The 23109-nt window shown below is 35.8% G+C and overlaps 1 protein-coding gene across 1 annotated transcript in view; it reads left to right on the top strand.

Annotated features, from left to right (window-relative positions):
* The window catches only part of SCN7A (sodium voltage-gated channel alpha subunit 7), an 81263-nt gene extending 66989 nt beyond the window's left edge, over positions 1-14274 (top strand). Inside the window, exons 19-25 of the mRNA XM_070357854.1 lie at positions 450-557; positions 3782-4060; positions 5073-5126; positions 5850-5987; positions 7825-7929; positions 8243-8513; positions 11429-14274. Of these exons, the coding sequence (XP_070213955.1) occupies positions 450-557; positions 3782-4060; positions 5073-5126; positions 5850-5987; positions 7825-7929; positions 8243-8513; positions 11429-12495 (2022 nt within the window). The 3' untranslated portion in view covers positions 12496-14274. The remainder of the gene's footprint in view (positions 1-449; positions 558-3781; positions 4061-5072; positions 5127-5849; positions 5988-7824; positions 7930-8242; positions 8514-11428) is intronic.
* The last annotated feature ends 8835 nt before the right edge of the window (positions 14275-23109 follow it).

Genomic DNA, 23109 nt, shown 5'->3' with positions numbered 1-23109 from the left:
AGTATTTGAACTTAACAATATTCATTTCCTCCTTGATGCCTCTTCTCTGAAACCCTATTTTGCATATTGTCTTAATTATATATATATTTGGATTCATATGAAAACATATTCTAAATTCTGTTTTAAAGAATATACTGTGTACTATTACTATATTGCAAATAATCATGAAACTGATTCTTAGTCTAATTTTAAAATAAAAATGATGTAAATATTAATCTTTGACCATAAAGAATCTCAAATACACAATTTTTAAATCTCAGTAACATTTATTATTCATACCAAAAAATACTTTTGAATTTTTTAAAACACTTTTTTAAATAGCTTTAGAATACTTTTAAAAATTTTAATAGGCTTTAACTGTAATTTTCTGTAAGAAATGTTCATTTACAGATTGTTTTGATTAAATTTAAAATTAAATTCTATTCAATTTTTTATTTATATATATCCAGGTGTTCTGTCTTAGTTTAATAGGCAAATCTCGGGAAGAACTAAAACCGCTTGTTTCCATTAAATTCCTTCGGGCACTCAGAGTTCTATCTCAATTTGAAAAAATGAAGGTAAGAGAAAAGTTTCTAATCTAAACTACAGGTTTTTATTTGGGATTAATAAATGTCCATAAACTCATAATCTTTGTTGTCTTCTCATTTGTGTCTTTATTAATACAAAAGCCAAATTTCCAATGCACATTCAGTTTAGTGATAGAAAGATTTCATACAATATTCTAGGGCTATAAACTACACATAGCCTATTAAAACATGGGCTGTGGGTGAAGGAAATGGGGAGATGTTGATCAAAGGATCCAAAACTTTCACATATACAATGAATAAGGTCTGGGGAATTTAGTATATAGTATCATGACTACAGTTAGTAATACTACATTATATACTTGAAGTGTTCTAAGGGAGAATAACTTAAATGTTTTTCACCATTTATCCCGAAAGGTAACTATGTGAGGTGATAGATGTGTTAATTAGTGTGATTGTGGGAATCATTTCACATTTTATACATATATTTGGACATCATCTTGTACACCTTAGACATACACAATTTTTCTCAATTATGCCTAAATAAAGTGAAATACATATACACATATATACTAACACACACAAATTAGATAATAAATGTAACTAAAATAACATTTTTTATTTTAGTTTAGACCACCTGACCTGCCTCTAGAGAAACCTGTATGCGGTCAGGAAGCAACAGTTAGAACTGGACATGGAACAACAGACTGGTTCCAAATAAGAAAAGGAGTATGTAAATGCTGTATATTGTCACCCTGCTTATTTAACTTATATGCAGAGTACATCATGAGAAATGCTGGCCTAGATGAAGCACAAGCTGGAATCAAGATTGCCAGGAGAAATATCGATAACCTCAGATATGCAAATGACACCACCCTTAGGCAGAAAGTGAAGACGAACTAAAGAGCCTCTTGATGAAAGTGAAAGAGGAGAGTGAAAAGGTTGGCTTAAAACTCAACATTCAGAAAACTAAGATCATGGCATCCGGTCCTAACACTTCATGGCAAATAGATGGGGAAACAGTGGAAACAGTAACAGACTTTATTTTTTAGGGCTCCAGAATCACTGCAGATGGTGATTATAGCCATGAAATTAAAAGATGCTTACTCCTTGGAAGGAAAGTTATGACCACCTAGATAGCATATTCAAAAGCAGAGACTTTAGTTTGCCAACAACAGTCCGTCTAGTCAAGGCTATGGTTTTTCCGGTAGTCATGTATGGATGTGAGAGTTGGACTATAAAGAAAGCTGAGCACCGAAGAATTGATGCTTTTGAACTGTGGTGTTGGAGAAGACTCTCGAGAGTCCCTTGGACTGCAAGGAGATCAAACCACTCAATCCTAAAGGAAATCAGTCCTGAATATTCATTGGAAGAACTGATGCTGAAGCTGAAACTCCAATACTTTGGCCACCAGACACGAGGAGCTGACTTGTTTGAAAAGACCCTGATGCTGAGAAAGATTGAAGGCAAGAGGATGAGGGGACAACAGAGGATGAGACGGCTGGATGGCATCACCAACTCAATGGACATGAGTTTGAGTGAGCTCCAGGAGTTGGTCATGGACAGGGACGCCTGGCATGCTGCAGTCCATGGGGTCGCAAAGAGTGGGACACGACTGAGTGACTGAACTGAACTGAAAGTGAAATACATATACGTATATATACTAACACACACAAATTAGATAAGAAATGTAACTAAAATAACATTTTTAATTTTAAAAACATTCCGACATACTGTGGATTTTTTTCCTGATCAATTTAGATACACAGAGAGGAAAAGAGAGTTTCAAAGTCAGCAAATTGTCTTCCCTCAATTTATAGAGACACAAGCAATTTTAGGAAATGATTTGCTAGGGAAAGCGCCTCTGTCAGAAATCAAGTCCTGTACTATTTGATGCCATACATTAATTAGAATGGCAATGAAATAGTAGCCATGGATAATTTGAGATCAGATAATTATGTTTAGGTCAAAGTCAGATCCAGATCTTAATCTTCATCTCATCCTCTGGAAGTTCTGTAGTTGAATTAATTCTGAAGATATATCAGAAGGTACATGATTACAAAATTAAAGTTTTATGTATTTAATAAGCTTCAGGTCTTCTTATTCTTTAAATATTTGTTTCAACCATATCTCTTTCTTTTATTCTTAACATTTGTGTATACTTTCTAATAGACACAGACTTGTTTTCATCAGAGGCATCAGCAGATCTTTCAAAATATCTAGTGTCAGCAAAGGATCTGTGACTTAGTTTTAGAAATGAAACTAAATGTAATTAGAAGTACAATTAAATGTAAAAATATTAATTCAAGGACAGAAGTCTAAGGAATATAAACAAGAAACTACAGACAAATGGCTACATTTTCAGTAATGGCTGATAGAAGGAAAGATTAGAATGATAGGAAAGAGAATGGTGCCTCAGGGTGGGGGGAAAAGAGAGAAGGAAGAGAGGCTGTGGAAAGGGAGTCAAGTGTAAATGATAAAGATACAGAGAAGGCAAAGACGGAGAATACTGCATTGAGTATAGCTGCTGGTTTACATTTTCATAAGAGCTTTAGTGGAATGATAGGAATAAAATTCTGAATAAAGAATAAAGGAACCTGAGAAAATGGAGATTGCTGCTTATTTAAGTTTAGGCAGTAGATTCATTTCCTAGACTTCCTACTCTGAAGTGGTTCTCCAGAGACACTGGTTCAGAGAGGTCAGTGATTTTTGAGAAGCACAGTGCCCGCTCAGTGTTTCTTTAAATAGTCACTTGCCTTGGCTTCACTGATCTAGAGTCTTCTGGTCTTCCTCTTAATTTCCCTCCACTGTGTAGGTTAATCATCCCTGAAGTTAGAATCCCCAAGACTTAGGCCTAGGTTCTTTTCACTCTCATTTTATGTGCTTTCTAAATAATCTCATACATTTATACGGGTTCACTTGTTTTGCTTATTTCTGGTACAATATAGGAGATGGATAAACATGTTAAATCAGTGAAATAATTATTTATTTGAGTATTTATACTAATCAGCTCCATTGTATTTTAATAATTTTAGTGCAAAATTTTTTGAGAATATATGAATTTTTAATATATATTTTAAATATAAATTGTTATTTAGGTTATTCAAATACCAGCAAGTGACCTATTACATCTTCAAAGATGGCCTTTTTGTTGTTGTTATTTCAATATGACATTACATTAATAAATATTCCCAATTTGATTAAAATACTTTCACATTTCTTACTGAAAGTTTATATGTTTGTCTTTTATATGCCAGGTGGTAGTGAGAGCTTTGATTAAAACAACTTTACCCACATTGAATGTGTTTCTGGTCTGCCTTATGATCTGGCTGGCTTTTGGCATCATAGGAGTACACTTATTTGCTGGCAAATTCTATGAGTGCATTGACCCAACAAGTGGAGAAAGGTTTCCTCTATCTGAAGTCATGAACAGAAGTCAATGTGAAAGCCTTGTATTTAATGAATCCATGCCATGGGAGAATGCAAAACTAAATTTTGATAATGTTGGAATCAGTTTTCTTTCACTGCTTCAAGTAGTAAGTACCTGTTTGAATTTTTGAATTATGTGTATTCAAATTGTAGGTGAACATAAAGGACAAAATGTGGATGCTTAATAAAGTTAGTTTTAAATTATCTTAGCAATTGTTAGTAGATACAGGTTATGGGACATAGTATACTAAGCTCATTTAGAAAGACAAAAGTGAAATATAGTCCTTGCTCTGTTGGAAAAAGGAAGTGGAGATAAAGATAGAAGTAGGTGAACAGAAGAAATGACAAATATTGACCAAACCTATTACCTCCACCACTGATCAGACAATATGTACACAATTTCAGATCCGGCTCAGGTTACTGCTGTTGTGTTTCTAACTCAGTGATTTGAAGAATGACTCTTCAGTCCCCCAACATCTACCATCCTTCCTGTCTTACCTCCCTCATAGTAAAGCACACATGTAGCAATTACCTTAGGCGGAGAAGGCAATGGCACCCCACTCCAGTACTCTTGCCTGGAAAATCCCATGGACAGAGGAGCCTGGTAGGCTACAGTCCATGGGGTCGAGAAGAGTCGGACACAACTGAGCAACTTCACTTTCACTTTTCACTTTCACGCATTGGAGAAGGAAATGGCAACCCACTCCAGTGTTCTTGCCTGGAGAATCCCAGGGACGGGGAGCCTGGTGGGCTGCCTTCTATGGGGTCGCACAGAGTTGGATACGACTGAAGTGACTTAGCAGCAGCAGCAGCATGACACTTAGGCAGCATGTAGTTATTTACCATTTATCCATCTATCTAACCAGCTCTCTCTTTTTATTTATACTGTTTTAAAATATTTTAAGTTACTACAAATAAACTTCATAGCTTTAAATAGTTTTTAATAGACAATATAAATGTAATAATGAAAGTGGTAAAGATCTCAGTTACACAGTATTTTGAAGTGTGATTAACCTTACTAATCAAATGTTTTATTGTATTAATAACATTGACTTTTAATTTTTATTTGCCTCAAAGCATAAGATTTCCATAAGAATTAAATACATGCCATTTTTACAGGCAACATTTAATGGATGGATCACTATTATGAATTCAGCAGTTGATTCTACTGATGTAAGTACAGTACAATCCTAGAACCATCCTTAAGGTTGGCTAAAGTCATTTTTGCAATTCAAGGACAGGACACAAGCAATAATTGAGTAATTAACATGATAATAGCAAATGCTTGTGCTAGAGAGAAAGTTCATTCAGACTGACTATTTCATGAACAATGAACTCCTTCCAGAATTATATACAATGGTTGAGGCCCAGTAGGCACATTTGAAGATTATCATAACAATGATTAAACCAATGCAGTAAACTTTAAAATTCAAATAAAAGCAGTGATAACTCTTCACCAAAGAACAAAGAGGAAATACTGCCTCACTGTTGGATTTTCTTGTCCTAAAATGTTTTCTAAATCTTACGTTTTAAAAAGTCAGTGTCAATATTTTGCTATTTTCTCACTTTTTCACGTATTTTTTTTTTCAGAGCAGTTTTAGATCTACAACATTGAGAGGGAGTTAAGAGATTTCCCATATACCCTTACCCTCACAAATGCATAGCCTCCTCACTATTGATATCACTCACCACAATGCTATATTTTTTACCAAAGATAAACCTACACTAACACACCATGATCCCCAAAATTCACTCAGTGTTGTGCATTCTATGGGTTTGGACAAATGTGTAATAACATATACCCTTAGTTATAAGGGTATCACATAGAATATTTTCACTGACCTAAAAATCCTCTGTGCTCTGCCTTATTTTGCTTTTTTTTTTTTTAATTTTTAGGTAGATATGCAACCTAATTTTGAAAACAACATCTATATGTATTGTTACTTTATTGACTTTATTATCATTGGATTATTTCTTCCTCTGAGTATGTTGATTGGTGCTATTGTTGCCAATTTCCACAAGCATAAAATAAAGATAAGTATAAATATTCTTTCTCAATCAGTGCCCATGGGGGGGAAAATGTCCTGCTTCAAATAATTGGTTTTAGATTCAGCTTAATAGCATTTTTATCTGGTACTTATCTTTAAAAATTATTTATGTTCCTGCAGATTGAATATTGCTAAAATGTTTATCTTTACATTATTTTCTATATTCAAATAAGCACAGACAAGTTTAAACATTAAACATTACAACTGTTTCCGTGTATGTGTTTGTAAATCATGACATGCTGAAAAATAGCATTCTTTTGCATCTGCACAAATATGTGAAGATGTTCAAGAAAAATAAACCACACTTTTTTATTCTTTGATGTACTCAAAGTGGTTCAAAATTGTACCCAGCAGAGACATCTTTGTCAGTTGAAATGGCTTTTTCTGCTAGAAGTAGAGGGTCATAAATCCTAATTAGGTGACCTAAATAGGAGTTCCTTGAAACAAATAAGAAAATTCAGAGGCAGAATTCAAAAACCCATATTCAGTGTCATCTCCACATGAAGACTCCCTTCAGGGCTTCTGTTAATACAAATGCCTCAAATGTCATATAAATCCACTTATTTTAACCTCAGGGATCTACTTTCTATTAAGTGTAGAAATGCCTTCTAGTGAATCAAAGAAAAGAATAGTTTAATCTTGAAATTTTGTATTTAGCAAAGTCATCAATCTGGTGTAGAATCTGGTGAACAAACCATTCTGAGTCTGCACTAATTAGATGGGGTTAGAGTACTTAGATGGGCTTAGAGGGACTGAAGCTAGTTAGCATGCATGCATGCAGAAGGATCAGTGGTCATTGGACTGTATACTTCAGCTTCTTAAGGATTTCAGCCCAATGGAATAACATCCTAGGATTTGCCCAGGGGCTTCAAATTGGTGAACCGCGTCAACTTAAGTGACCCAGTCCTGACATCGGGGAAAGCAATGGCAACCCACTCCAGTACTCTTGCCTGGCAAATCCCATGGACGGAGGGGCCTGGTGGGCTGCAGTCCATGGGGTCACTAGGAGTTGGACATGATTGACCGACTTCACTTTCACTTTTCACTTTAATGCATTGGAGAAGGAAATGGCAACCCACTCCAGTGTTCTTGCCTGGAGAATCCCAGGGACAGGGGAGCCTGGAGGGCTGCCATCTATGGGGTCGCACAGAGTCGGACACGACTGAAGCAACTTAGCAGCAGCAGCAGCAGTCCTGACATGGGCAGTAACAATTCCTAACTCCTAGATTAACTCATTAAATGTTCACCTCTTATTCACTTTGCTTTTTCTATATAAGATACTGAAATTAACACTAGAAACACAAAATGAATAATTCCTAGAAGGTATTATGAAGGGTTGTAAGTACTAGCTGCTTTTGGAATAATAATGAAAAGATATCTTCTGATAGTATTTTGAAAATTAAGTAACCTGTGAACATATAAAAACAAGTATATGACCAGTTCTATTTTTTCTTGATTACTGAAAGGTACAAATCAAGGTCAGCTTTTGAGGTTAACTATTCTTAGTAACCTTTCCAGATATCCTCTGCTGTTTCTCTTTTGTCTCTAACAAGAGGTAGGTCCCAGTAACTAAAAAGTTAAAATAGGGTTGACTACCACAGCAAAATATAATTGAATATCAATCTTTTCCAGTGTATACTCTGTATTTTGTATGGATTTTTGTGCAGAAAGTCAGACATGTTTAAACATTATATAGTTCATTGCAGTTAAGCATTCTTTAGAGGATTAAATCAATAATTGCCAAGCTTTAGAAAATGCATATTAATATAAGGTGAAGTGTGGATTAAATATGATTTTAGTATCTTTTTCTTTCATTGCTTTACCAGGGAGGCTCAAATATCTTTATAACAGTGAAACAGAAGAAACAGTATCGTGCACTGAAGAAGCTGATGTATGAAGACTCTCAACAACCAGTACCTCTCCCAGAAGTAAGGAAACATCTAGATTTTTTTAGCTTTCTGAAAAAGTTTCCTTTATATGTTCTGTATTACAAATGAAGATGTGTTTTTAAAATTCTTAACAATAAATGCTTTGACATAATTTTTTAAAAGTGTTCATTGACACAGCTTTTCATGGTCTTTTTGTTTATTTGCTTTGACTATATGCTGTAATTATAGTTTGGTAACATCTTTGGCTTCATGAATTCTACTATTTATGCTGGGAGGGAAGTTGTAAATCTAAAGACAATGTGTATAAATATCTTATTAATAAGAATATTACACCTTTTTCCTTTATACACAGAACAAGTTCCAACGATTCATCTTTGACTTGGTAACAAGTCGAGTTTTTAATATCATCATTATGACTCTTATATGTTTCCAAGCAATAACCATTATGATACAAAGTGAAGAACAGAGCCCAAAAATCGACACTGCTCTGTTTTGGATTAACTCAGTTTATGTTATGCTATATATTGGAGAATGTGTACTAAAGCTCATCGTTTTCCATTGTAACTATTTCACCAGTGGATGGAACATTTTTGACTTCATGGTGGTTGTTTTCTCTATTACAGGTAAGATTTTGTTTACTCAGATTTTCACTTGTAATAATATTAATTCAGTCAACCTCTTATAGTAATCATCTTCTGAGGTATAGTCTCTTAATAAACACAGGAGGTGGAAGACTCTTTATTTCCAGCAGGAATGCCTTGAAAAAAGTGAAAGTGTTAGTCCATCTGGGACACCAGGAGAGCCCCAACTTCCCCCAAGGAATACTGGAGTGGGTAGCCATTCCTTTCTCCAAGGAATCTTCCTGACCCAGGGATCAAACTCAGGTCTCCCACATTGCGGACAGATTCTTTACCGTCTAAGTCACCAGGGAACGCCTTACATTTTCACATTTACATATGTACACATGCCTGAAAGATATATAACATACTGAAAAATACTTTCTGAGTTAATATATAGACTTTATTACACAGACCACCCGATAAATGCTTAATTATCCCTTCAGTATATCACATACATTATTTAAGATGACACCAGCAGGACCTTTATGTTTTAGTGTGATAGAACCTTTCGAACTCATTGTTTTCTTTCCTCTAATCTCTAAAATCATTTACTACTTTCACAACACTAGAGTTTTAGGCTTTTATGAAATGGTCACAAGTTTTCTCTTACTCTGGAGATCTCAGTCCTTTATTTAACAGATATATTTGATTATCCTCTTTGTGAATAGGTATTATGCTATATGCAAAGAATTCAGTAGCAAATGAGGTAGGCATAATTCTTGTATATACATAGTTTATAATCTATCAAAGGATACAGATAATTAAATAGGACATTTTAATGTGCTATTAAGGTATTGGTAAGGGAAGAAGCACAGGGTGCCACGGCAGCACAACAAAGTGAGATGCACATAATCAGTAAGTAGAGGTCAGAGAAAGCTTCACAGAAGAGGCAGAAAACTAATGGAGACCCACTGGTTAAGGAGGTAGCCAAGAATCTAGGATAAAAGTGTTCTAGGCAGAAAAGGCTTACTGTCTGCCTCCCATAAACACATACTAGAATGTTATCTCCATAAGAGTATGGACAATACCTCAGTGTTACTGTCAAGTACTATTCTGTGCAGTCAGTAGTGAAAATGTGGATAAACTTTCTGCCCAGTTGTACCTCCAGAAAATTAACTCATTCAGCAGGTAATAGAGGCAGTGCAGGCAACACTGATAGACAGTAGCAAGAAGCTTCCTAGAAAAGTACATGAAGTCAGGAGAGAGCTGAAAGGAGGAAAACGGAGGAAAATGAAAGTAAGGAGCCATGTGGTTTGAAATGAGAGTGAGTAATTGAATCAGACATATAGAAGGAGAGGAAATTGCAGTCTGAGACAAAATGTTTAAATCTGAGATCTCAGAAGGTCAGCTATCCTGGGTTCAGAACATACTGATAGATAGGTATAACTAAAGTAAAATGATGGAGAGTCTTAAAGTTAACAAAGCCAAAGACTGAAAGATGGGTGCTGGTGGTATGGACAACACTGAGCCGTGTACTAAAGTCTGTAATGAATATGAAGGAGGGGGAATGAACAGATCATAGAGCTAAGGAATGGTAGGAGATGGTATAGTTGAATGGCATGATCCACAAACTGTCAAAATTTTTTTTCTTTATAAAATTAATGTGAAAGAGAAGTATCTGGAAATCACATTGGAAAGAAGGAAAGATGCTTGCTCGTTCCATCTTTCTACACTGAGAAATGTTGAGTGGGAAAGAATGAGCTGTCTGTGCTTGAGGGGAAGTAGTGTCCTCAAGATAGACAATTTTCTTCACTTCCTTTCTTATCTAAAATCTTAGTGAACAAGGAGTAAAGATGTGTTTACAATTAAAGAGGGAAACCTCCTGCATAATGTAAGAGTTTGGAAGATTGAGGAGAAATGAACATTTGAGTCAGAGTAGAAGGTTCACTCGGAGAAGTCAATGGCAACCCACTCCAGTATTCTTGCCTGGAGAATCCCAGGGACAGAGGAGCCTGTTGGGCTGCCGTCTATGGCGTAGCACAGAGTTGGACACGACTGACGCAACTTAGCAGCAGCAGCAGCAGCAGGTTTACTAAAGCACAATGGAGAGGGGGATATATGTAAGATATAACCATATCAACAGAAATGTGAGACACAATCCTTCCAGATTCAGCAAATATACCATCTCATTTAGAAGCTCCATAAGATTTTCCCCTTCTCCATCTTTTCAACTCAAAATGAACCACACTGTCTCCGTACTTCCAGAGAACTTTCCTTATGGTTTTTTTTTTTATGGTAATTATAATTTCACCTTGTTTTATAGTTATATGTCTCACTCTCATAGTTCTCTTTTCACCACAGCAGGAAAGAAAAATTCTAGACCGAAACTTGTTTATTCACATTTAAAGTTCCTAAGGGTCCATATGGTATTTATCAAGTTAATAAACCAAATTATAATCTATGAATCTGAATGCAAAGTATTTTTTCAATTATATTTATCAACTTGGTCTTTCTGCTTTGCATGATAATTAGTTTAAATGTCTACCTCTACTGTGTATATCATATGGTCTTTGAGGATAGAAGTCATGTCATTTATCTTTGCATATTTTCATGGTACCTTTGTTAGGTATCCAGTAAAAGTTGATTTGAACTAAATTACTGGGTCTAACTGCAATCAGAAAAAAAAAATATGACTACTGTCCTACATTATGGATATATGCCATCTGTGACTCCAGAAGTGTCTGATCCCTAATACCCTGGAAATTATGGTAGAAATAATTCTCATCCAAATCCTCATCCAAATTTGTTAGATGCTGAATATTGCCACTATTAGTATTTGGCTTAGCCAAACTTTCAATGTGTGCCAAATGTTATAGGGGAAGGATTAATTATCTGAACATGTAGAAAAAAACAAATGTAAAATAATTTATATTCCTCTAAATAATTGTATTGCCTGCTTTATTTTTTCCTACACCAAGGACTATTTCTGCCTCTGATGGTAGGATATTACCTTGTATCTCCTTCCCTTGTGCAACTGATACTTCTCTCACGGATCATCCACATTCTGCATCCTGAGAAAGGACTAAAGTTGTTCCATAATCTGCTGCTTCCTTTGATGCTGTCCCTCCCCGCCTTGTTGAACATCAGTCTTCTCATCTTCCTGATTATGTTTATCTACGCCATCTTCGGAATGTACAATTTTGCCTATGTTAAAAAGGAAGCTGGAATTGACGATATGTCCAACTTTGAAACCTTTAGCAGCAGTATGCTCTGTCTTTTCCGAGTTACAATATTTGCTGGTTGGGATGGGATGCTCAATGCAGTTTTCAATAGTAAATGGTCTGACTGTGATCCTAATAAAATTAACCCTGGGACTCAGGTTAGAGGAGATTGTGGCAATCCCTTTCTTGGGATTATTTATTTTGTCAGTTACATCCTCTTAACTAGGCTGATCATTGTAAACATGTACATTGTTGTTGTCATGGAGTTTTTAAATATTGCTTCTAAAAAAAAAGCCAAGACATTGAGTGAGGAAGATTTTAGGAAATTCTTTCAGGTATGGAAGAGGTTCGATCCTGAGAGAACCCAGTACATAGACTCTAGCAAGCTTTCAGACTTTGCAGCTGCTCTTGATCCTCCTCTTTTCATGGCAAAACCCAACAAGGGCCAGCTTGTTGCCATGGATCTTCCCATGGCTGTTGGAGACAGAATTCATTGCCTTGACGTCTTACTTGCTTTAACAAAGAGAGTTTTGGGTAAAGATCTGAGCATGGAGAAAGTTCTTTCAGAGATGGAATCAGGATTGACATTAGCTAACACTTTTAAGATCACATATGAGCCAATTACAACTACTCTGAAACGAAAACAAGAGGTAGTCTCAGCAACCATCATTCAGCGTGCTTACAAAAGCTACCGTTTGAGGCAGAATGACAAAAATACTTCAGATACTCATATGATAGATGGTGACAGGGAAGTTCAAGCTATCAAAGAAGATTCCTATATTGATAAAGCTGAGGGAGTGTCAATACTTCAAAGCCAGATATAATCCCTCCTACTTCCTTTTCACCTTTTTTACATGTCCCCCAAATGTTAAAAGTTTAAGAAAGTAAAGATTTCACTTAATAATCAACTGGTTTATAACCCATGAAAGATTAGCTTGTGCTCACAAGATCCCATGTCCAACTTACATTTACCCCTAAATATTCAATCTAACCAAGACAACCCCTTAATATTACTGCAGAGTTAATTAGGTTAAAATTGTTGTTTAATATTCCAATACTTGGTTTCTCTATATGGCTTATATGGTATATACTTCTTCTTGAACAAGAAGGAAATAATGGCAGAAATTAGTAGGAAAAGGAACTTCTTTATATGTTTTATGTCTACTTTAACTTGATGAGATTAAAGTCACCACTAATAGGACTTAATTACAAATAAACAAGTACTTTCTTAAAGTGGTGTTTTAAAAAATAATACAGTGCTACAGGCCACTGAATCATAAACTAGCCTAGACAGATACCAGTCAGGGGAAAGGAAAATGCAGTTCTTAGAAGTGCCTTTGAGATCAATCAGAGAGACTCTTGGGCTGCTGATCCAAACCATTTTGGAAAAATATTGATTAGAGCCCAGATTTTGTTTTTGATTGTTTTGTTTTTATTTTACATTTGGTCTGGGAGTTAGTTATTTCATTGCTCTTGGGTTCCCAGTTTCTCATCTCTTTGGCCAGTTTCAGTTAAGGACCAGCTCTTTTAAGAGAACAGGTTCCTAGAACATAAAGGGAACTAAATTTATGGCTTACATTTTCAAATTTTTCTCATTTCTCCTTAGAAAATAGTAATCACTTTAACTACTTTTCACGGCACTTCATTTTCTTTATATATAACTTTAAGAAAGAAATGAATCACTAAAACCGTGTGGACTCTGAACTAGGAGATCAAAATGTGAGTTTGTTAGTGGTAGTGTTTTATAACATTAGTGTATGCAAGTTAAGTTTTCCTTTCTCATTTATTTTTCCAAATTTTTTGTCTTACTTTTATTTCATCACATACATAATACTCTGTAAAATACTTTCTGTTTGAAAAACTTTAAAATACTAAGCATTAATTTTCACTAGTAAAATTAATTTTAAAGATAGGCACAAATAGTTGTTTTCATGTAATAAAATTTAGTCACAGGCATCTCTATAGTTTGGGATTCTGTTGTTTACTCCATTGTCTTAAGACTGATTTCTTTGTGCCTACAAAGTGCTAAAGGATTCAAAAAGAAAATACGTACACTGTTGGCTTAATGACAAGTTTTAAATATGTTGTATGGCATTCAATATTACTTAAATATCGGTAATTATATTTTACTATGAGTGCATGATCTTGATTGAGCCTTAACTATTATAATCTATTTCTGCTCCTCAGAAATGTATTAACCTGACCAAGATGCCTTTGGGGGATTCCCTAAGCAAATGTAATTTCAGGGTTCTGTTTCTTACTATAAGTGTTCCTTTCCTCTCTCCTCCCATTCTCCATCATGTGATGGGGACCAGTGAGGAGTCAGTGTTAATTTGGTGACATGGTAACAGATGGTGCTTTGTTTAAGCTTTTCAGTTTTCTATTTCTTGGAAAAGCTTTATTGTGGAAACTGCTTCAGGTACTTAAACTGAATCTTAACTTGCTTCTGTAAAATCCATAAAGACTATGAACTGATTTTGGTTTGAAAGTTATGTCTTTTAATTATAAATCATGTTTGCCACCAACCTTCCAAAAACTATGTAAAGAATTATTTTTAGCAAATCTTACAATATTGTACTTTTTAGATATTAAAGAAACAGTAAATACTACTTGTTAACTATGTAAGCTTTGGTTCTTTTTCTTTGGTAAATTAGTTTGGCACTTTGTACAATAAGAACTGTTTAAGATGAGCTGTAAATTAAATCTTATTCACTTAGACTTTACCTGAAAATATGGAAAATAGCATCTCATTTTCTTTTTGTGCTAAAATTCTGATAGCATAGACTGTCTCATATATACCATCAAACCAGTCTGTTCACGTTTCCAATAATGTGCATTCATACATGCTAAGTCGTGTCATACTCTGTGCAACCCTGTGCCAGGTTCCTCTGTCCTTGGGATTCTCCAGGCAAGAGTACTGGAGTGGGTTGCCATGCCCTTCTCCAGGGGATCTTCCCAACCCAGGGATCTTACCCATGTCTTTTATGTCTCCTACATTGGCACATGGGTGTTTTATCATTAGCTCTACCTGGGAAACCCTTCCAAGTAGCATTCAGTTCAGTTCAGTTGCTAAGTCATGTCTGACTCTTTGCAATCCCATGGACTGAAGCATGCCAGGCTTCCCTATCCATCATCAACTCCTGGAGCTTGCTCAAACTCATGTCTATCGAGTCAGTGATGCCATCCAACCATCTCATTCTCTGCCATTCCCTTCTCTTCCTGCCTTCAATCTTTCCCAGCATCAGGGTCTTTTTCAATGAGTCAGTTCTTCACATCAAATGGCCTAAGTATTGGAGCTTCAGCTTCAACATCAGTCCTTCCAATAAATATTCAGGACTGATTTCCTTTAGGATTGACTAGTTTGATCTCACTGCAGTCCAAGGGACTCTTAAGAATCTTCTCCAACACCATAGTTCAAAAGCATTAATTCTTTGGTACTCAGCTTTCTTTATGGTCCAAATCTCACCTCCATACATGACTAGTGGAAAAACCATAGCTTTGATTAGTCAGCCCTTTGCCAGTAAAGTAATGTCTCTTCTTTTTAATATGCTGTCTAAGTTGGTCATAATTTTCTTCCAAGGAGCAAGCATCTTAATTTCATGGCTGCAGTCACCATCTTCAGTGATTTTGGAGTCCAAGAAAATAAAGTCTGTCACTGTTTCCATTGTTTCCCCAACTATTTCCCATGAAGTGATGGTACCGTATGCCATGATCTTAGTTGTTTGAATGTTGAGTTTTAAGTCAGCTTTTTCACTTTCCTCCTTCACTTTCATCAAGAGGCTTTTTAGTTCCTCTTCATTTTCTGCCATAAGGATGATGTCATCTGCATATCTGGGGTTATTGATATTTCTCTTGGCAGTCTTGATTCCAGCTTGTGTTTCATCCAGCCTGGCACTTTGCATGATGTACTCTGCATATAAGTTAAATAAGCGGGGTGACAATATACAGCCTTGATGTACTCCTTTCCCAATTTGGAACCAGTTCGTTGGTCCATTTCTGGTTCTAACTGTTGCTTCTTGACCTGCATACAGATTTCTCAGGAGGCAGATAAGGTAGTCTGGTATTCCCATCTCTTTCAGAATTTTCCACAGTTTGTTGTGATCCACAACAGAGTCAAAGGTTTTAGTGCAGTCAATGAAGCAGAAGTAGATGTTCTTCTAGAATTCTCTTGCTTTTACTATAATCCAGTGGATGTTGGACAATTGATCTCTGGTTTCTCTGCATTTTCTAAATACAGCTTGAACATCTGGAAGTTCTCTGTTCATGTACTGTTGAAGCCTAGCTTGGAGAATTTTGAGCATTACTTTGCTAGCGTGTGAGATGAGTGCAATCATGTGGTAGGTTGAACATTCTTTGGCATTGCTTTTCTTTGGGATGGGAATGAAAAGTGACCCTTTCCAGTCCTGTGGCCACTGCTAAGTTTTCCAAATGTGCTGGCGTATTAAGTGCAGCACTTTAACAGCATCATCTTTTAGGATTTGAAATAGCTCAGCTGGAATTCTATCACCTCCACTGCTGCTGCTAAGTCACTTCAGTCGTGTCTGACTCTGTGTGACCCCATAGACGGCAGCCCACCAGGCTCCCTTGTCCCTGGGATTCTCCAGGCAAGAACACTGCTCTTCATATTGATGTTTCCTAAGGCCTACTTGACTTTGCACTCCAAGATGTCTGACTCTAGTTGAGTGACCCAAGTAGTGTATTTAGGTACAAAAACCAAGTTAAAATACAGACTCTCTGACCAAGAACTTGTCATTTAGGTGGGAGAACAGACCATTAATAAAATGATATCTAAAAGTTGGTATATGTGACAGCTCAGAGTATTAATGGAAGTAAATGTACCACAGCTACTGAATTGATGATCACCATAGGACTTGATCTGGCCTTTGACCACACACTAGCAGTATGCACGCAATTAGGAAAAAAAAATATTTTCACATGTTTCAGCCCAATTCTTCCTCTCTTGCTTCAACTCCCAATTACTTGAAGTTCTTCTGTTCAGAAAATCACAACTTTGCTGCCAAAACCCAGCCTGAGCACTTGAAAATCCATCATCAAGCATACTGAGTCTAACTTTCTCAAAGCTTACAGTCCTTCCAGTGGAAACAGAGATAGCAGACTCCTTTCCAAATGGGCACTATACTCTGTTATGCTGAAGAGCAAAACTGCAGAAAATTCAAGGCACGAGAGTAAATACTGTTCAACAAATTCCTTTTACTAAGTGAAAGCTTTAGATAAAAGTTTACTTTATAACTAGATCTCTTCATTAAGTAGACTCTGAGTATATTACAAGTGACTATTAGCTCCTCAAACATATTCTCCCATTCTTATATGGTAATAACATTCCTGATTCTTAGCTAGATACATGGCCTTCTGGAATAAATACTGTATAATCTTTTTTTTTTTTTTTCGGTTCAGGCTGGCCATGTAACCAAATTCTGTCCTTTTTAACTTTCTTTCCACTGACTGGACCTGGATGAAGAGGCAGGCCATCTGTTACGAAACAAGGAAGGTCAAAAATCAGTGAATGATAAGCAATAAGATAGAAGAGCCTGGTTTAGGTAATCATATTCAATGATAAAACTATAATCATATTTCATGATTAAAGCAGGCAACTGTCAGATCACATTGTATCTTCTTTTCCTAAATATGAAGAAAAATAAGAACCCCTGAAGTATGACCCAAATCTCTTTTTAAAATTTGCAAAGGTTCAAATCTTTTTTTAAAAAATTCACACCATATTCTTTAGAGTTCAAACCAGAAAAATTATTATGCAGTAGAGAGCATATCACTCTAATATAAAATCCTATTTTAATTTGCTCTTCATTAGCCATATGGGTGTTACAGAAAGTAGTTTCCAACCATATATTGACTTTTACTTTTTACTTAGTATGAACTTCACTGGTGGTTCAGATGGTAAAGAGTCTGCTGGTGAGGAGACCCAGGTTCAATCCCTGGGCTGGGAAGATCCCCTGGGATGATTCAGCGATTCTTGGAGAAGGGAATGGCTACTCACTCCAGTATTCTTGCCTGGAGAATCCCATGGAGAGAGGAGCCTAGTGGGCTACAGCTCATGGAGTCGCAAAGAGTTGGACATGACTGAGTGACTAACACTCTTCAAAAAACCCAAAAACTGAACTGGAAGGAAACTATCCTAAACCTATAAAATAATGCAATGTGAAGTAGAAATGCCTTTTTGATCATTGGGTGCATCATACTGTTTCAGTACATGAAAGAGCTATGTTTTTTTGTTGCATAATTATTTCTGCATCACTGACTCAATGGACATGAGCTTGGACAGGCTCCAGGAGATAATGGAGGACAGGGAAACCTGGCATGCTGCTGGCCATGGGGTTGCAAACAGTTGGACACAACTGAGTGACTGAACAACAACAATTATTTCTTTCTGATGGTTTATCAGTCATGCTTCACAGTTTTGGTGAAGGAAAGTATTTGTTTTCTTGACTGAGTGAAGCTTTCAGATCAAGGAGAAGCACTGACATATTTAGGACATGTAAGACTGAAGTAGTAGCATCAGTTTGATTAAAGAAGATGTGTTGATTTATTTGCTCTTTACATCACAGAGAGTGACTAAGAATCATCTCTAAGATGTCTGTTGTTCTCCTGAACCTTAAATTATTAAACATATTTCCCTGTCCTCACATAGCTTTCTGCAGAAGAAAATACTGCATCCTTCCAGTGAGCACAAAGATTCTACTGCAGTGCAATGCAAGCAAAACCAGCCAAGGTCTGCTGGGGATCTCTGCTGCTGCAGCATTTGATATACACAGGAAAGGTCTCATGAATAATACACAGTTATAAACAGGTGGCCATATCAAGATCTCTTCACTTAATGCTATTCCCAAACACACTCCAAAGAAAGTAATTGGATACCTTCATTCGCGATTGATCTGTACAGGAAGAAAGTATGATTAAAAGCTTGTAAGACATCGATTGCATGTGCATTAGCTTGAATTGGCCTGCATTATTATCTACTGAAACTCCACACAAATCATAGCAATAATCAGAATTGTAGTGCTAAACAGAAATATAAAATGTTTTAAAACAGTGAGTATGTAAATCCAGAACAATTCATTCACTGTAGAGTATGTTCAGAAGCAAAGACAGCTTATCACGAGGCCACCTTATAATTAGACAAGTGCTCACGAGGCGGTGTTGAGTGCTGATGGAGCGCCAATGGAACAACTTGTAGGATATGAGTCCACTCTATTCCATTTTCTTAACACCAATGACAAGAAATGTCAGGAGGCTCTAAGCACCTTCCTGGAACAGCCATCATTAATCTCCAATACGATCACATTACCTTTTTTTTATTTTAGATGAAAAAAAATAGTGAGCACTTTTTATTTTTGCCTGATAACAGACTTATGCTAAACCTACAATATAACAGCCTTTGTACATTCACCTCAATCTGCCAGAATTATTAACACAATTGATTGCTGCTCTAGAAGGATGACCCTCAAGGCCAAGTCATATATTACAGGCATAAACCTCTCAACTCTGTACACAAATCTTCTTTAACAAGAAGATGGAAATGTGATACACTATCCTAACTAGACTGTAAATGATTATTATAGTAAGCCTTTATAGGTATTTGTAAGACAGAACTAAAATAATCTCCATATGTTTTTATTTGTTTTATATTGCTTTATCTCAGTGGTTCTTATGTTATCAATAAGTCCTATAGAATATTACTTGCATCTGACTAATTTCCTCTGAAATTATAGAGTAATTCAGCTAGGTGATCTGGAGATTCTATATTGTTGGCTGTGGTAGAGCTTTGGTTATATCATTATTCCGTCATGGTTATGTTCTCCATATCTTAGTTACTTCTACTTATCTGTGTTGGTTTAATGCATGAAAATTGAATATGCTAATGTGGAAGAGAAAAAAATCAAATTCTAAGCTGTTACTAATGTGAGATGCAATCATTGGGGGTGGGGGAGAGGAATTTATTTAAGATTATTTAAAATTAAAGTCAGGATCTTCTGTTTACATTTACAAAAGATTGATGTGGGAATTGCCATCTCACTGTAAATAACTAGAAAACATGAGAAAATGTGTGAAACAAATATTTGTAGACATCAATCATAGTGAGCACAATATTATGAAATCTGAGAGAATGGGTCCTGGGACAATTAAGTTTCAGGATCTCCAACCTTTATTAAAGGCTGGTCTAGACCTGACTTAAATACACTTCAATGCAAGCCTCAAAAAAGACTAAACAAGTCCGAAAGGAATTTAAGTATTGCCATACTTAAGCAATACAATAAAATATGGCACTCAGTAATGTATAATTCACAATGTCCAATATCCAAAACTTTCAGATAATGAAAGAAGCAGGAAAATGTGGCCCTTAAGCAGAAGTAAAGAGAAGCAGGTTCAGTTTTGATATTAATTATGAAATAAGAGACCAGGATGTTAAAATAGGTATTCTGAATATCATAGCTATGGACAAGGTTATAAAGGAACACATGAATTAATAAGGAGAGAAATTGAAAGTGTAAAAATTATACAAGTAAAGTCCTAGGGATAAATAAAAATCATCTGAAATGAAAAATAAACCAGATGGGTTCAACTGCAGATTAGAAATTGCAAAAGAGATCAGTGAACTTGAAAATGTGGAATAAAAACTATGCAAATTTAACAGAAAGAAAAAAAATTACAGAGATTTAGTGACCTATGGGCCAATAACTAGCAATCTTATATGTGTATAATCTTGCCAAAATAAAGATGAACACTTTTTTAATCATTTTACTTTTTTCCTGTGCTGAGTCTTCGTTACTGCGCAGACTTTTCTCTAGTTGCAGCAAGCAGGGGCCTCTCTTTGCTGGAGTGTGCAGGATTCTCATTAAGGTGGCTTCTCTTGTGTGGGGCACAGCTGTGGATGCAAGGGCTTCAGTAGTTGTGGCATGTGGCTCAGTAGTTGCAGTTCCCAGGCCCTAGAGCACAGGCTCAATAGTTGTGGTGCATGGGCTTAGTTGCTCCATGGCATGCAGGGTCTTCCCAGACCAAGGATAGAACTCATGTCCCTGCATTGGCAGGCTGACTCATCACCATTGAGACAGCAGGGAAGCCCAAGAAGCCCACCAAGTCCAAGCCCACCATTTAAGCCTCCTCTTAAGACAAACACCAGTAGTGTTGTACTACAAGGTCAAAGGAAGTTCTTCAGGTGGAAAGCAAATATTAGATTGAAACGTGGATTTAAACAATGTCGTGAAGAGCACTAGAAATTGTAAACGTGGATAAATATGGAAGACATATTTCTCATCTTTAATAGTTTTTAAGTTGGCTGTATAAAGCAAAGGTAATGTATATTGTTTATAATTTGTTTGTAATACATGTATAAAAATGCATAACAACACAGTTGTACACTGGAATAGGTTTTATACCGTATACATGAAATGGTATGTTATTTGAAATTAGACCATAATAAGTTCAAGAAATACATTCAAAATTGTAGAATAACCATTTAAAAATATTTAAAAAAAACCAGAAAGTTAATAAGCCAAAGAGAGGAATATAATGGAAACTTTAAAGTACTAAAATAATTTTTAAAAGAAGGAACACTTGGAAACAAACCAAAAAATAACGGATGAAATAAATAGAAAGCAAATAGTGGATAGCAAGATGATTGATGTAAATATCAATAACTGCTGTTTAGTCGTCCAGTCATGTCTGACTCTTTTGCAACCCTACGGATAGGGATTTTCCAGGAAAGAATACTGGAGTACGTTGCCATTTCCTACTCCAGGGATCTTCCCAACCCAGGGATCAAACAGCATCTCCTACATTGGCAGGTGGATTCTTAACCACTGAGCCACCAGGGAAACACATACACTTGATATGATGCAGCAAAAAATGTACATTACCTCTGTGATCTTCCTCTTCAAATCCTATAACCCTTGTTCAAATCCTATAATCCTTGTCCAATCATTGGAGAAACAAAAACAAATTCCAACTGAGGGGCATCTGGCAGAATTGCTGGCTAGTACTATTCAAAATTGTCCAGGTCATCAAAAACAGTGGAAGTCTGGGAGACTATCCCAGAAGACATGACAGGTATATGCAGTGTGTTATCCTGGATGGGATTTTGGAACTGAAAATGAACATCAGGTAAAAACTAAGGAAGTCTGAATAAAATATGGACTTTAGTTAATGATTATCTCTCAATATTAGTTCAATAATTATAACAAATACCATGTTAAATTAAGAAACTAATAATTGGAGGGACAGGGTGAGATATATGGAAACTTCTCATTTTTTTCCTATAAATCTAAAATTGTTCAGAAGATTTTAAAATATAAAAATATATTTTTAATTTAAAATATATTATAAATTTATGTATATATGAATCTAAGACAAATTACTGTATTAAGTATTTAGCTCTAAAGATAAAAGTAAAAGAACAGAGTAAACACAAATCTAATTTTAAAGTAAATAAAAACCACAAAACATATATAAGAACAAAAATAACTCCATAAAATTTGCTCTTAAAAATAATTTTAAGACTATATATAAAAAAGAAACAAATACTAGATATATATCCTCTGCTGCTGCTAAGTTGCTTCAGTCGTATCCGACTCTGAACAACCCCATAGACAGCAGCCCACTAGGCTCCTCTCTCTCTGGGATTCTGCAGGCAAGAGTACTGGAGTGGGTTGCCATTGCCTTCTCCAATGCATGAAAGTGAAAAGTGAAAGTGAAGTCGCTCAGTCATGCCTGGCTCGTAGGGACCCCATGGACTAGAGCCTACTAGGCTCCTCCGTCCATGGGATTTTCAAGGCAAGAGTACTGGAGTGGGTTACCATTGCCTTCTCCAATGTATATCCTCAGAGATGTACAGATAAAGAAAATATTAGAGCTAGGTTGAAACAGCAAAACATACACACAAACAAATGCTAATAAAAAGGAAGGTTAGCAATATTAACATTAGACAATAAAAAATATATGATAAAAAGCTTTAATAGAGATGAACAAGGATGCTACTTAAATGATAAAAAAAAAAAAACCAGACATGCAAAAATCTAGGAATAAAACCACCATATGACTGAGCAATCCCACTCCTAGGATTCCCATACCCTGAGGAAACCAAAACTGAAAAAGGCACATGTATCCCAATATTCATTGCAGCACTATTTACAATAGCTAGAATATGAAAGCAACCTAGATGTTCACTGACAAATAAATTGATAAAGAAGTTGTGGTACATACACACCATGGAATATTACTCAGCCATAAAAAGGAAAGCATTTGAGTCAGTTCTACGAGGTAGATGAACCTAGAGCCTATTATACTGAGTAAAGTAAGTCAAAGAGAAAGATAAATTTGTATACTAACGCATATATATAGAATCTAGAAAAATGGTAGTGAAGAATTTATTTGTAGGAGAAACATTCAGAAAATGAAGAGCATGGCAT

This window comes from Bos mutus, chromosome 2 (assembly GCF_027580195.1).
Source record: "Bos mutus isolate GX-2022 chromosome 2, NWIPB_WYAK_1.1, whole genome shotgun sequence".
In the NCBI taxonomy this organism is placed as follows: domain Eukaryota; kingdom Metazoa; phylum Chordata; class Mammalia; order Artiodactyla; family Bovidae; genus Bos; species Bos mutus.
This window is presented reverse-complemented; position numbering and strand designations above follow the sequence as displayed.